The 15,425-nt window shown below is 37.2% G+C and overlaps 1 protein-coding gene across 1 annotated transcript in view; it reads left to right on the forward strand.

The window, feature by feature from the left end:
* Positions 1 to 14,970, forward strand: part of CSE1L (CSE1 chromosome segregation 1-like (yeast)) — a 42,541-nt gene extending 27,571 nt beyond the window's left edge. Inside the window, exons 12-22 of the mRNA XM_012654701.1 lie at positions 4,193 to 4,267; positions 5,391 to 5,494; positions 7,137 to 7,234; positions 8,363 to 8,513; positions 8,657 to 8,865; positions 9,609 to 9,706; positions 9,807 to 9,892; positions 10,338 to 10,419; positions 12,047 to 12,193; positions 13,140 to 13,371; positions 14,725 to 14,970. Of these exons, the coding sequence (XP_012510155.1) occupies positions 4,193 to 4,267; positions 5,391 to 5,494; positions 7,137 to 7,234; positions 8,363 to 8,513; positions 8,657 to 8,865; positions 9,609 to 9,706; positions 9,807 to 9,892; positions 10,338 to 10,419; positions 12,047 to 12,193; positions 13,140 to 13,371; positions 14,725 to 14,814 (1,372 nt within the window). The 3' untranslated portion in view covers positions 14,815 to 14,970. The remainder of the gene's footprint in view (positions 1 to 4,192; positions 4,268 to 5,390; positions 5,495 to 7,136; positions 7,235 to 8,362; positions 8,514 to 8,656; positions 8,866 to 9,608; positions 9,707 to 9,806; positions 9,893 to 10,337; positions 10,420 to 12,046; positions 12,194 to 13,139; positions 13,372 to 14,724) is intronic.
* The last annotated feature ends 455 nt before the right edge of the window (positions 14,971 to 15,425 follow it).

Genomic DNA, 15,425 nt, shown 5'->3' on the forward strand with positions numbered 1-15,425 from the left:
TAGATCATTTAATTACTGGTTTATACGGGAAAAATAGGATAAATATCTGTGGGGGGTTTTCCACCTTTATCAATTTCCAGAGTAATGAGTTAGTGCCTTAGCAACCTCCAGAAGACAAATGAGAGGTTTTTTGATGCTCTAGTTAGTTGTTCATCTTTGGACAAGAGGCTCCTTATTATGTAGGTTCCTATGTCCTCTTGACAGAAAGTAGCCTTTGTTAGCTTCCCTCCTCTTACACCTGACAAGATGTTCCAGGTTCATCTTGTACATTTCCTGTCTCAGACCTGAATTGATGACCTCTCAAAGATGTGAAATGTTATTTAAAGACCATCATCTGGGTACTAGGGATGTTCTTAATGAGTTCTCATTGGTTTAGGCTTTTTCACATAAGGGAGAACCAAGAATTACATAAGATTTAGAAGGACGTAAAAATAGTTCCCAATTTAAATTTAATGTTATAAGGATTTTATTTTTTTGTGTTATAATTGTTATCTGTAATTACTTATTTGCCTTAGATGTATGTAAATAGTTTCAAAATCACAATGCTAATATTCTTACTAAAGACTACTGAATGCAGTTTGATTTCTTTGTGGTGTTTATATCCTTAGGATATTATACAGTTAGGTACATGTAGTCAAAAAATACCATGCTTAAAGTAACATGAAATTACTCTCTGTGCATTTTTGCCCCTACTTTGATAAACAGCTTCATTTGCTTCTAGGGATTTTGGTTTTGGGGGGTGCATAAGAGGGGTTGTTTTACATGCCTCCAGAGTCAAACAGTAAGAAAGCCAAGGTACATTCAGAAAGGTCTGGTTTTCATCCCTGTTCCTTCCTCTCCCTGAATTTTTAATTGAGTTTTGGTTTATTTTTTATTACTTATTTTTGTCCATAGAACTAATAACTGTTCTATATATATTTGTATTTTCCCCTTACACGCGGAAGAGAGCATACTATACAGTTTTGAACCTTGCTTTTTTTTCCCATTTTTAAGAAATTATGGTAAAATACATATAAAGTTCACCATCTTAAGCATTTTAAAGTGTACTGCTCATTAGTGTTAAATACATTCATAATATTGTACAACCGTCACCACCATCTCTAGAACTCTTCATCTTGTAAAAATGAAATTACATGCTCATTAAACAATAATTCCTTATTCCTTTTCTGCCCAGCCCCTGGCAACCACCATTCTACTTTGTGTCTCTGTGATTTTGATTACCCTCTGAGTATCTCGTGTAAGTGGAATCATACAGTATTCACCTTTTTATGACTGGCTTATTTCACATAGAATATTGTCCTCAAGGTTCATCAATATTGCGTATTTCAGGATTTCCTTTTTGAGACCGAACAACATTCCATTGTTTGTCTTTATCACATTTTGCTTATTGAACCATCTTTGGATAGACATTTGGGTTTGTTTCCACATTTTAGCTATTGTGATAATGCTGTGTATGTGGCTATGCAAATCTCTGTGAGACTCTGCTTTCAATTCTTCTGGGTATACACTTAGAAGTGGAATTGTTGCATCATATGGTAATTCTATTTTTCATTTTTTGAGGAACTGCCATTAATGTTTATCACAGCAACTGTACCATTTTACTTACCCACCAACAGTGCACAAGGGTTCCGGCTTCTCTGCATCCTCACCAATGCTTTTTTTTTTTTTTTTACAGTAGCCATCCCTAGTAGGAGTGAGGTGGTGTCCCATAGTTTTGATTTGCATATTTCAGATGATTGGTGATGTTAAGCATCTTTTCCTATGCTCATTGGGCATTTATATATTTTCTTTGGAGAAATGTCTATTCAAGTCTTGCCCATTTTTGAATCGGTTGTGTTTTTTTGTGGTGAGTTTAGAATTTCTCTATAGATTCTGAATATTAATACCTTATCAGATATATGATTTATAAATGTTTTCTTCCATTCTATGGCTTGTCCTTTTATTGATAAAATTTTTAATTTTCATGAAGTTTACTTTGTCTTTTTTTCCTTCTGTTGGCTATGCAACAGAAAATTGATGTCCTAGGCAAGAAATCATTACTAAATCCAATATTGCAAAGCTTTTGCCCTATTTTTTCCTACAGTTTTATAATGTTAGGTCTTACCCTTTGGGTCTTTGATCCATTTCGAGCTAATTTTTGTATGTGGTGTTAGCTAAGATGTCCAACTCTTAATTTGCATCTGGATATCCAGTTTTCCCAGCACCATTTGTTTAAAAGACTGTTCTTTCCCTGCTAGATAGTCTTAGCACCCTTGTCAAAAATCATTGGACTATATATGCAAGGGTTTATTTCTGGGCTTTCTATTCTGTCATTGGTCTATATGTTTGTCTTACTGTACCTTGCTTTTTTCACTTAAACAATCTTGGAATCATTCCATAGTGGTATGTACAGATTGTCCTCATTTTTATTTTATAGCTGCACAGTATTCCATTATGTGGCTTTTCCGTGGTTTAGACAAACTGTTCCCCATAGATATTTTGGGTGTTTTCTGTCTTTCACTGTTTTAAACAATATTGCCTTTAATAGCCTTGTATATATGTCACTTAACGTTTTTGCCATTATAACCTTGGGATATATTCTTAAAAATAGGATTGCTAGCTTAAGGGCAAATACACATACAGTTTTGCTGGGTCTTATTCCTGTGAAACCTCTGCCCAATAACAATGCTGCCATCTTACCAAATGTTTTAAACACAGAAGCAAGAAAACACCCCCTTCTCTGAAAAAATGAAAAAATAAAAATGAGCTGGGCATGTTGGCATGCTCTTATAGTCCCAGCTGTGGGGGAGGTTGAGGCAGGGGGATTGCTCAAACTGAGGAGTTCCTGACAAGCCTGGGCAATATAGTGAGACCTTGTCTCAAAAAAAGAAAGAAGAAGAAGAAAAGAGAATAATATAATGAATACTAAATAAACCTCACAAATCTTAACTCCAAGCCATATTTACTTAAACATACATACATATACACTGGAGATACCCTGGCGCTCCCTGCCCACTCCCTTTCTCCCAGGAAGGTGTTACTATTATGAATTCAGTGTGTTTCATACTCATGTAAGTGCTTTATTATGCTTTCATTACATACGTATGTTTTTACAAAAATTCTACAGTAATCTGTAGGTTTTAAATTTGTATTTGTGCAAGTACGATCATACTATAGGTATCAGTCTGTACATCATGCTTTTTTTGTGCTTAACATCATTTTGAGAGTTATTCATTTTATTAGATGAAGTTATAGTTCATTTTTTATTAGCTGTGTAGCTTTCCATTATAAGAATATGCCACAGTTTATTTCCTATGGATGATTCTTTAATTTCTTGATTTATGATTTTGATGTCTTTGGCAGGTATTTACCAATGTTACTATGCAGCCCAGCCAGGCTTTTCTATTTTAAAGACTAATTGGTGTTCCCAATTTAGAGGGTGTTTTTTCTTTTTTTAGAGACAGGGTCTTGATCTGTCACCCAGGCTGGAGTGCAGTGGTGCGATGATAGCTCACTGTAACCTCAAACTCCTAGGCTTAAGCTGTCCTCCCTCTTCAGCCTCTCTAGTAACTAGGACTATGGGTGTGTGTCACCATGCCCAGCTAATTATTTTTCTTTTTGTGTAGATGGGGTCTTGCTATGTTACTTAGGCTGATCTCAAACTCCTGGCCTCAAATGATCTTCTTTCCTCGGGCTCCCAAAGTGTTGGGATTATGGGTGTGAGCACCACACCCAGCCTATTAGTGATTTTTAATGAAAATTATTCTTGTTTTGGGGGGAGGAGGAAAGAAAATGAGGCACAAAGAGGTTAAATGACTTTTTATAAGAAATGCCTGCTAGTGAAAAAGTATAGCTCTTAAGATTCATGAAACCTTATCTGCTTCTCCATGATACTACTGTATGGTGTGTTCTTTTATCCGCAAGATTTTACCCTCATAGTTTTGTGCTCAAAAAAAGAATTGGAAAAATGAATGAAAATTGAACCATTATGTGGAGGTAGAAGTTTTTCTTTTACAACACTATCTTTTTTCATTATAACAGAGCTGAAGAAAGCAAACTTTTTAAAATCAGCAAGCCCTTCTCTTCCAGTTGTCTTTTACTCAAATGTGGCATTATTGGATTTAGAGCATGTGTATTGTTGTGTTTTTCAGGTACCAAAAGAGCATCTTATAGTCTCTATTCCTCTCTTGATTAATCATCTTCAAGCGGAAAGTATTGTCGTTCACACTTACGCAGCACATGCTCTCGAAAGGCTCTTTACTATGAGAGGGCCTAACAACGCCACTCTGTAAGTATTTGAGTCTAAGCAGTTTATACTTCTTAGCTTGGGTTGGGGACTGTACTGTACTGGTCAAAGATACCTCTGAGTGTTTTCTTAATTTCATTAGTTGTTAGGAAAACAAATATGTACTCTTTATTCAAATATACCATCTCATTCCAAAAGGATTTACCAAAATAGATAAACTATGATAATAAAATTAAATATTGACTAAATTAGAGCAAAGGAAAATAACTGAGATACAGTTAATAAATAGAAACGTGTGTCAGAGGATCCTGTATATTAGTTAAACCCCAAATTTTATTTGGAATCTCCTAGCAGCCAAGACAAATGGGAGACTTGGGGAATTAAAATTTTCACAATATCCATGACATTAAAATTAAAACAACGAGTCTTCATTAAAGGAATTACTGTGTAGTAACAGTGTTCTCAGCAAAATCATGTAACAGTTATTTTCATGTGGCTGTTTTTGTAATCTCACTTAGTTCTGAGATATAACACAGCTTAGTGAAAGTAATTCTCTAGAGGCCAAGAAGGTAGCTCCTCTGGCCTGATCCGAGGATGTAGAGGAATACACGGTCTGCGTGTCTTTCAGGCCATTCTTCAACAGTGTTATTTCTTGAAACTGAGCTTTGGGTAAGAGATGGAAAACAGTTCTAGGTTCTTTACTTCGTCAACAACTTGAAGGACAGATATTCTCAGTGGCCAATTAAGGGTTGAAACAACGTCCTCTGTAGTAGAGTCAAGGCAGTACCCGTCTTCAGGCCCAGAATTCATGCAGTGAACAGTTTGAATCTGCTGCACCTCCAAGAAAAATAGATGACTGGAACCCTTGAGACTCTAAATTCTGTTCTTGATGGTGATAGATATGAACCAGGTATGACTGTTGCAACTTTAGATGTTGAGTGTTCCTGGGTTTTTTTCTGGTTCAATTGTGTCTGGTCCCAGATTTGCCTTCTTAGGAGCTTAACATGAGCATATGTACAAAATTGTTTTCCTAAGCTATCAATTATTAGTGGTGGGAGATTGCTCAATTTTGTGCTGAGAAGTGTGATTTAGTAGTTGCCAAGGGAGTCCACAGTGACTACGCTCCAGAGTTGGTAGTGACTGAAAGCTGTTTTTTCATCTATAGCTTTACAGCTGCAGAAATCGCACCGTTTGTTGAGATTCTGCTAACAAACCTTTTCAAAGCTCTCACACTTCCTGGCTCTTCAGAAAATGAATATATTATGAAAGGTAGGCCGTTTCCCTGGTATACAGACTTAAGTATCTAATTTCAGATTACAAGGGTAAGCATTCTGAGTTATACTTCAGGTTGTGTAGTCTATGAACCAGCTAATGTTTGCCAAGAAATAGGTAGGTTTAGATATTTTTAAAAATGGAAAATATTACTTTGTTTACTATTAACTGTTTTCAGAAAATTTTTACCTTAATTTGATACAGAACCTCTTGTTATAGAAAACGTAGTAAGACCCCCTTTTCCTTTTTCTAAATTGAATTTCTTTAGGGCAGAGGTCAGACCATGCAACATTTATTGACTACATGCTCGGCAAGGTCTTGGTGAAACATGGGTACCCATGGTAGACTCCACACAGACCATGTCTTTATACATCCTGCCAAGCAAGGACATAGGTAGCTGTAACCATCTGCTGGGTGCTGCATTAGGATTAGGAGGATGTCCTGGTGCTGGCTCTAGCTTTAGGACAATCTCAGTCTTTTTTCGCTGTTGTATCCCAAAAGCCTAGCACAGTGTCTGGGTCATGAGAAACACTTTTCAAATAAACTCCCTGATCATTCAAACCTGGGTCAGGAATTCTGAGGTATATCGGTGTGTATATATGTGTCTAGGTGTGCATTTGTGTATGTTTTCAATACTAATTCTCCCAACAATGATATGTAGTTACTGTTGCTTAATGTTGACTTCTGTAAGAGCAGCTAACTGGTCACTGGTCTTCATTAATGTGTTCCTAGGATATTTAAGAGCACACAATATGTAATACTTGGTCAATAAATACTATTGTATAAGTGAACGGAAGGATTCTGTGGCAGCCCAGACGAAGGGCACTAATCCATCTTCCTACCATCTTAACCCAGGTCAGGAAATGGCTTTCTCTAGGAAGTGACGTCTAAGCTGAGATGTGAAGGATAGGTAGCAGTTTGTTGAAGGGTGAATGAGTCTTTGGCTCAGGTGGAAGAAACAGGTGCAAAGTTTAGGAGGCAAGAGTAGATAATTTTCTATCTATTATACCTAGCATATAGTAGGTACTCTGCTTAGTAAACATGTATTTTAGAAATATTATTGTGGGAAGAGAGGTGTCATACATTTTAACTTACAAATTTATTTGTCTCCCATGCTATATATTTTTAGGCATCTATTAATGAGCAATATTTTTGCAGTATGGACTCTGGCTTTATGTGTATATTTAGAATTTTCTTAGGCTGCTAATCTCTTTTTGAAGGAGATGGGTAGGTGGCCTTCTATTTCAGTTTCCTGTAGGCTGAGATCACGTTTCCATTTTCTGCCACTGATTTCTAAGTGAAAGAGACCCCAGACTGTTGTCTCTCACGCACGGCTGCTCTGCTTCTGTCAATTCACTGTTTCTTCCTCCTCTTTGTTTGCCTTTTTATTTGCTCTAATTATTTTTTTAAGCTTTGGGCCTTTTAGAAATACCCAATATTTCCAAGCTAAATTTTGTTGCCAACTCTTGTCCTAATTTTAAAATGAAGGAAAATTTAGGTTATTTTTAAATGTAGAGAGCTATCGGGGGTTGTCTTAAGTGTCTTAAAATTTTAGTTGATGAATTACTAGGCTTTTTTACCCTCTAATTTTTTGCCGAAGTTTAACTGAACTCTGTTTTTGCTTTTTCATATTTTACAGCAATCATGAGAAGTTTTTCCCTCCTACAAGAAGCCATAATCCCCTACATTGCTACTCTCATCACTCAGCTCACACAGAAACTATTAGCTGTCAGTAAGGTAACAGAGCCAATTTTGAAAGTGGGGTTGCCTTTTTGCTCCAAACTGTTTTGGCCTCCGAACTCTGGCACTGGGTGAGGCTTCGGAGAAGGTCGATGAATTCTCTCTGACCATCAGTTAATGTACTTTGCTAAAAGCATGGGTTCAAGTTAGATTGGAGACATAACAGCAGTCACCTTTAAGTATAGGCTCAGAAGCTTTAATGTGTTTTTATTCTCATTACGAAAGGCAACATGTTCATTGTATTCATTGTAGAAAATTAAGAAAGTGCAGATGATCCAAAATTATCTTAGATGTAGAAAGTAGGCTTTGCACTAAATGAATATAAAAGAGGCTATTTGGGCCAGGTACAGTGGTTCATGCCTTTAATCCCAGCACTTGGGAGGCCGAGGCAGGAGGATCATTTGAGCTCAGGAGTTCAAGACCAGCCTGGGAAACACAGTGAGACCCCACGTCTACACACCCATAAAAATTAGACAGGCATGGGGATGTTTGCCTGTAGTCCTGGCTACTCGGGAGGTTGAGACAGGAGGATCACTTGAGCCTGGGAGTTGGAGGTTGTCGTGCGTGAGCTATGTTCATGCCACTGTACTCCAGCCTGGATGACAGAACCAGACCCTGTCTCTTAAAGAAAAAAAAGAGGCTATTTGGACTTAAAAAATGATGATTACAATCCTTTGTGTGTCTTCTTCCTTCCTTTCATTTTTCAAAAATAAAGTTCACTCTTTGATCAAAAATTTTAGATACTTTGATTCATATTTAAATATCAAGTTTTAGAAAATCAGTATAAGGTAGACAGAATTCCTTTTTAGATGCTATTCTTGTCTATGAAAACAAGATAAATTCATAGGAAGTATTGCAGGGACTTTAGAGAACAGAGTGATCATTTTTCACCTGAGTTCTGGGTAAGAGCGTTGGGCTACATTGTGCTGTAAGACTTTGGGCCATTTAAGAAAATCCAAATAAACAAGCACTAGTTTAGTGTAATTGCTATTTTTTTTCTTAATGTTTTTAAAAAATAGGTGGCATCTATTTTAAATGTGTTTTAGAAAAGTTAGGTGTGTTTTGTTTTAGATGATAGTCACTTGGATTATTTGAGTAATTAGGTTTTTTTTTTTATAATTTCAGAACCCAAGCAAACCTCATTTTAATCACTACATGTTTGAAGCAATATGTTTATCCATAAGAATAACTTGCAAAGCTAACCCTGCTGCTGTTGTAAATTTTGAGGAGGCTTTGTTTTTGGCATTTACTGAAATTTTACAAAATGATGTACAAGGTAGGTTAAAGGAAATTATTTTCTTTGGTAATGGGATGAAATTAAGGTGGTTATAAAATGCAACCTGCCTAAGAGATATGTGCCTTTTATATCAGAGCCATTCCTTCTGAAGCTGACAGCTCTGTTTTTACTTTTATCAACAGAATTTATTCCATACGTCTTTCAAGTGATGTCTTTGCTTCTGGAAACACACAAAAATGATATCCCGTCTTCCTATATGGCCTTATTTCCTCATCTCCTTCAGCCAGTGCTTTGGGAAAGAACAGGAAATATTCCTGCTCTAGTGAGGCTTCTCCAAGCATTCTTAGAACGCGGTTCAAATACAATAGCAAGTGCTGCAGCTGACAAAATTGTGAGTCAGATTTCTTTTGATGTAACTATAATTTGCTAAAGTAGCTTGGAAAAACTAGGGATGGCAGGTTTAAAAAATTTCTTTATTTAGAGGAAGGGGTGGGAGGAGAAAAAAAGGAAAAAAATTATTTAAAATAATTTAATAACAAGGGAAATAATTAGAAAATTTTAAGATATGTTTTATTAGAATTAGGTAATCTTGGCCAGGTGTGGTGGCTCACGCCTGAAATCCTAACACTCTGGGAGGCCCAGGCGGGAGGATCACTTGAGGTCAGGAGTTCTAGACCACCCTGAGCAAGAGTGAGACCCCATCTCTACTAAAAATAGAGAAAATTAGCCGGGCATCTTGGCACAAGCCTGTAGTCCCGGCTACTCTAGAGGCTGAGGCAGGAAGATCACTTGAGCCCCAGGAGTTTGAGATTGCTGTGAGCTACAATGATGCCATTGCACTCTAGCCCAGACAACAGAGCAAGACTCTGTCTCAAAAAAAGAAATAAATGAGATATCCTTTAAGTGGAAATTTTTTTTACAGGAGTCAAATAAGTTGATTTCGAGAAGTTTAATGACTTATTGTGGTGGGTTTTTTTCCCCTATGTTTCAGAAGTAAAAAACTTATGAGAAAAGGATAATTAGATTCTTACAACATGACCTCCTTTTCAAGATATATATCTCCTGTTTAACTTTTAGAATAATTAATCCTGGCCTCTGTGTTAACTGCCTTTTATTTGATCTAATTTGTTACAGCCTGGGTTACTAGGAGTCTTTCAAAAGCTGATTGCATCTAAAGCAAATGACCACCAAGGTTTTTATCTTCTCAACAGTATAATAGAGCATATGCCTCCGTGAGTATGACTATAATCTCATTGTGCATTTAATCAAAAAATTTGTTGGGTACTCAGAAAAATGCTGAATTTACATTGTTGCTTTTATTGAATTCTTTAGTGAATCGGTTGACCAATATAGGAAACAAATCTTCATTCTACTATTCCAAAGACTTCAGAATTCCAAAACAACAAAGTTTATCAAGAGTAAGTAAAAATCATTTGGGTGTTCTATAGAAATAATGAAGGAAACTAGCTAAAACTAATTATACTTCGTGGTTGCAGATAAACCTTTTATCAGTTTTAAACTTTATATTGAAAATATTTTAAGATGTTTGTGTTCTCCAAAAATTAAATTAGTTTCAATTGTATTGTGTTTCAAAGGTTGCTTTATGTTAGATACCAAAACATTTTTTCAATAGAAATGATACTATAAAGAAATAGAAATCAGAGAAAAGACTGCATGTAAAGGTCTATAATATAAAGACAAAAATTTTATACGTTAAGTTGTATTAGAAGGCAAGTATTGATGCCAGAGTTGGTCATCGGGTTTTATTGATTATGCACAGGTCATATTTGGCAGACTGCCACTAAATTATCGGTTTAGTGCAGTGACGACTCTGTATTGACATTCTGCCTCTTCTTTCCACAGGTTTCTTAGTCTTTATTAATTTGTATTGCATAAAATATGGTGCACTAGCACTACAAGAAATATTCGATGGTATACAACCAAAGTAAGTTTTTACTACATTTTATTTTTAAAACGAAGAAAATGATTTGGCATTTTTTAGTGTAAACCAGTATCTCTGTCTTATAGATAATTTTGTAGTTCTTGGTGCATGGATAGTATCTATCATTTTGAAAATATTCTTAGGTGTTGGGTTGTAAAGGAAAAAATCCCATAATCATTTTCCTAATTCCCAAAGTTACTCCACCCTCTGACACTCTCCACCACAGCCAGTGTTCTTTGTTGTGTTAGATGGTGAGGAACTCCAGGAGCCTGCCTTTATTAAAGCCAACAGCATGATTTTTAAAGTAAGAAATGTTTGGGGCCAAGTAAAAATTTGCTTTTGACTTACCTGATATGTATATATACAAAGAGTGTAATTAGTAGGTATTCCCATTAGTAAGGAAATGGAAGGGGATTACAAAGAAATGATAGAATACAACTCTAGGGGGAACAGATTATTTGGGGACAGTTAGATCCCTGTACCTGAATTATTTCTGAAAAATTCTAGATTGACTAAAAGATGAATTAACCTGAAAAGTAAACCAAAAAATATGATTTCTGGCAATACAGGATTGTGATGAAATCAGTTTTATGCACTGCAGGTGGGAGCCTAAATTGGCATAATCTTTCTAGAGAGCAAAACATAGGTACTCTTTATCCATCCAGGGCATTAAAATGGCTAGAGTCTTTGATCCACTATTTTCACTTCAAAGAATGTATTTATTGAAACATAAACTGAGGATTTTACATCATTTCGAATTGAGAAAGACTTCTAGGATGTTTGCAACAACATAGAATGATTAGCCAAATCTTTTTTTTTTTTTTTTTTCCAAATCATTTTTTTAAATAACTGTTAACATTTATATACTTACAGGTACATAAGCAAAGAAAGTTGGGAAGTTTATCATCCAAAAATTTTAAAACTAGTTGTTGCTGGATGGTAGGATAAGTGATTCTTTTCCTTCTTGCTCTTGCTTATCTCTGTTTTCTAATTTTTCAAGGATTTCTTGAGTAACTTTTTAAAAACGCATACAAGACCAAAAAAAGCTGTAAACATTCTATTTAATCATAGGCTTACAATAACATGAGAGGTGTTTATTCACAAAAGATGATGGCAGTTGGCTACAGAGTAGAGATTTGTTGGGGTATTTTGTCGTTTTCATCTCTAGGCCTCCTCAGCTAACCAAAAACAGCAGGCTTTTTGTTGTTGTTGAGAGAGAGTCTTGCTCTGTTGCCCGGGCTAGAGTGCCATGGCATCAGCCTAGCTCACAGCAACCTCCAACTACTGGGCTTAAGGAATCCTCCCTCCTGCCTCAGCCTCCCGAGTAGCTGGAACTACAGGCATGCACCACCATGTCCGGCTAATTTTTCTATTTTTAGTAGAGACGTGGTCTCGCTCTTGCTCAGGCTAGGCTTCAACTCCTGAGTTCAAGGGATCTTCCCAACTCAGCCTCCCAGAGTGCTAGGATTATAGGAGTGAGCCACCGCACCTGGCCAACAGCAGTCTTTCTCTTTAGTAAATTTTTATATTCATAAAGAGTCAATGAGTGTAAATAACATTTAAATGTCTCACTGTTTATAGTGGTAGTCTAATTTAATATTGACTGGATCTGTCTTGCTTTGATTAATAGAATGTTTGGAATGGTTTTGGAAAAAATCATTATTCCTGAAATTCAGAAAGTATCTGGAAACGTAGAGAAAAAGATCTGTGCAGTTGGCATAACCAAATTACTAACGGAATGTCCCCCAATGATGGATACTGAGTATACCAAGCTATGGTAAGTATTCCATTCTAATGTTCTTAGAAATTATAGCTTCCTTCCCTTACAACTGCAGAACCAATCAAGCTTATTCTCTTGGGGGCCAAAAGAATTAGGTTCTGATCTCAGCTTCTCCACTAGCAACCGTCAGGTCCAAGATAGGACTTAAGGATCCATCTAGGCCTACAAAGATCTTATTTCCAGGTTCTTAACTTTTTAGGGGGATTCATGGATCCTTTTAAGAGTCTGATCTAGGTGATGTCTAAGACTGTTTTATGACAGAAGCTCAACTAAACTGGCGTAAGTCTTTGAAGGGAGGAACTGAATAGGCCAGGAAAAGATCTGCCAGGCGCCTCCACTCAGTGTCTGGAGGGCCTCACTTTCCTTATTTTGGTTCCACTCAGACAGCCTCTTCCATAAAGTGATCTGACAACTGGCGGTTTATTTTTTCTCATAGTTCTTCTAGTGTTGAATCTCCTTGGTTTGGCTTGGGTCACACAGCCAGCTTGAGATAGAGTAGTTTCTCAAAGACAAGTTTAGGGTACTGTAGCCAAAAGAATTGATGAACAGTTTCTGGATAGGCATAAGGTCTGTTTCCTGGAGGATTTGCTGCTTTTGTGTAAATCTTCAAAGTATTCTCTTTTTTTTTTCTTTTTTTTTTTTTTCTTTTTTTTTGTTAAGGGACAGGGTCTCATTCTATCACCACAAACTCCTGGCCTCAAGTAATCCTCCCTCCTGAGCCTCCAGATTAGCTGGTAGTAGAGGTATGCACCACCATGCCTGGCTGATTTTTAAATTTTTGCAGACAGGGTCCCACGATGTTGCCCAGGCTGGTCTTGAACTCCTGGTGTCAAGCAGTTCTCCCACCTCAGTCTCCTGAATAGCTGGGACTACATGCATGAGCCACCCTGCCCAGCTCAAACTATTTTCTTGATCTTATGTCTCTTGCTTTCTTCCAATCCAGGACTCCTTTATTACAGTCTCTTATTGGCCTTTTTGAGTTACCTGAAGATGATACCATTCCTGATGAAGAGCATTTTATTGACATAGAAGATACACCAGGGTACCAGACTGCCTTCTCACAGTTGGCATTTGCTGGGAAAAAAGAGCATGATCCTGTAGGTCAAATGGTGAACAACCCCAAAATTCACTTGGCACAGTCACTTCACAAATTGTCTACTGCCTGTCCAGGAAGGGTAAGTGTCTGTTATCAAAGAACTCTGTGATTAATGGAGACTTTACTGGGAAGGCAAGAGGATAGTAGTTGTTCTGCTGCCTGTTTTCCTTGGTCAGCATAATTAAACTACATCCTGCTGAGTTATAGACAAAGCTTATTTTCTTTAATTAAAAGCCCTCTTTTTTCTTTTATTACATACTAGAAGTATATTTTAAGTGAATGAATTTTAGGAATAAGGATGAAAGGGAAAAAATCCTTCAAATAGAAGCATATTTATTTTCCAGATTGAAATGATCCTTCTGCTGTTAAAATGTGGTAGCATTTATTGGTTTTGTTTTAGAGATACAGGGTCTCACTCTGTTGCCCAGGCTGGGATGCAGTGGTGCAGTCACAGCTCATTACAGCCTCGAATTTCTGGGCTCCAGTGATCCTTCTGCCTCAGCCTCCCAAGTAACTGGTACTACAGGCTGGTCTCAAATTCCTGGGTTCAAGCAGTCCTCCCATGTTGGCCTCCCAAAGTGCTAGGATTATAGTTGTGAGCTGCCACGCCTAACCTATTGGTTTTTTTTTTTTTTTTTTAAACTGCAGCATACTCAGAAATACATAATTCTATAAAAGGTGTACGTAAATCTAATAAATGGCTGTATAGTTGCATTTAGCCAGCACCTTTTACAGAATCATATATTACCTGATAAAATTTATATTTTTGATTGTTTTTTATGGAGAATTTCAAACATACATTGAAACAGCATAATAAACCTTCATGTACCCAGCTTTGATAATTAACAGTATTTTGCCAGTTTTGTTTCGTTTCTTTTTTTCCTTTGTATTGAGGAAGCCCTTAGACATATTTCACTTATAAGTACTTAATTGTCCATTGCTAAACGATGACTTTTTTTAACCTAACCATAATACCACTCTCACAACTAACAATTGCCCCCTATAGAGTGCAGTGGCATCATCAAAGCTCACTGCAACCTCAATCTCCTGAGCTCAAGTGAACCTCCTGCCGCAGCCTCCGAAGTAGCTCGGTCCGCAGGCGTACTTGGGCTACTGTGCTCAGCTAGTTTCCCTATTTTTTGTAGAGACGGAGTCTCGCTTTTGCTCAGGCTGTTCTCTAACTCCTGGCCTCAAGCAATCTTCCCGCCTCAGCCTCCCCGAGTGTTAGGATTACAGGCGTGAGGCACCGGGCCTAGCCAGACCTACCTATCTTAAAAGGAGTAAAGGCAGTTGAGTTTCTTGGGAATCCCTTGGACAGTGATGAATGGCTGGAGGCTCCTTCCAGAGCTGTGGCAACTGTTGCATAGAAGATGGGGTTTGTGTTGTTGCATCAGGATCTCCAACAGCTGGAGTGTGTTTCCTTCTCTTGTAGGTTCCGTCAATGGTGAGCACCAGCCTCAATGCAGAAGCGCTCCAGTATCTCCAGGGGTACCTTCAGGCAGCCAGTGTGACACTGCTTTGAACTGCATTTTTCTAATTGGCTAAGCCCAGATGGTTTCCCAGGAAATCATGTAGACGTCTGAGCACAGCTGCATTAAAACAGCAAGTTTTCCTTTTGAACTTTTCACAAATTCTATCTTGTAAAGGATATTAAATGTTGCTTTAAGCTGAACCTTGAGCAAATTAGGTGGTTTGTGTGATCATAAACATAAGTGGGTGACTTTTCTAGTTTGCAGCTTCAAGGGACAAGTATTAATAGTTCAGTGTATGACATTGAGTCGAGCATTTGCACGGTTTGAATAATTTTAAATTTTTGATGGACACTGGCTGTGGAGACTTCTTACTATTACTAAATCCTTCTGTTTTAAAGCTGTTGCCATTCATACTTCTCTTGTCCTTTGTATTTTTTGTCTGTTTCTTTAAGCTTTTATTGGAAATGTGAGTAAGTAAAAAATTGTGTAATTTGCCAAGCAATGCACATTTCATAGTTTTAAATCTGTAATCAGCAATAAAAACCCTATATGTGTCTAAGAAAATCTGAAGGACAGGTTTTCGGTGCTTTCTGATACACTATTATTAAAATGAAGAATTGCTTTAAATTTCTCCCTTGTCCCCTCCTGGACTCCATAAAAT

The sequence above is a fragment of the Propithecus coquereli genome, unplaced genomic scaffold, assembly GCF_000956105.1.
Source record: "Propithecus coquereli isolate 6110/MARCELLA unplaced genomic scaffold, Pcoq_1.0 Scaffold444, whole genome shotgun sequence".
NCBI lineage: Eukaryota > Metazoa > Chordata > Mammalia > Primates > Indriidae > Propithecus > Propithecus coquereli.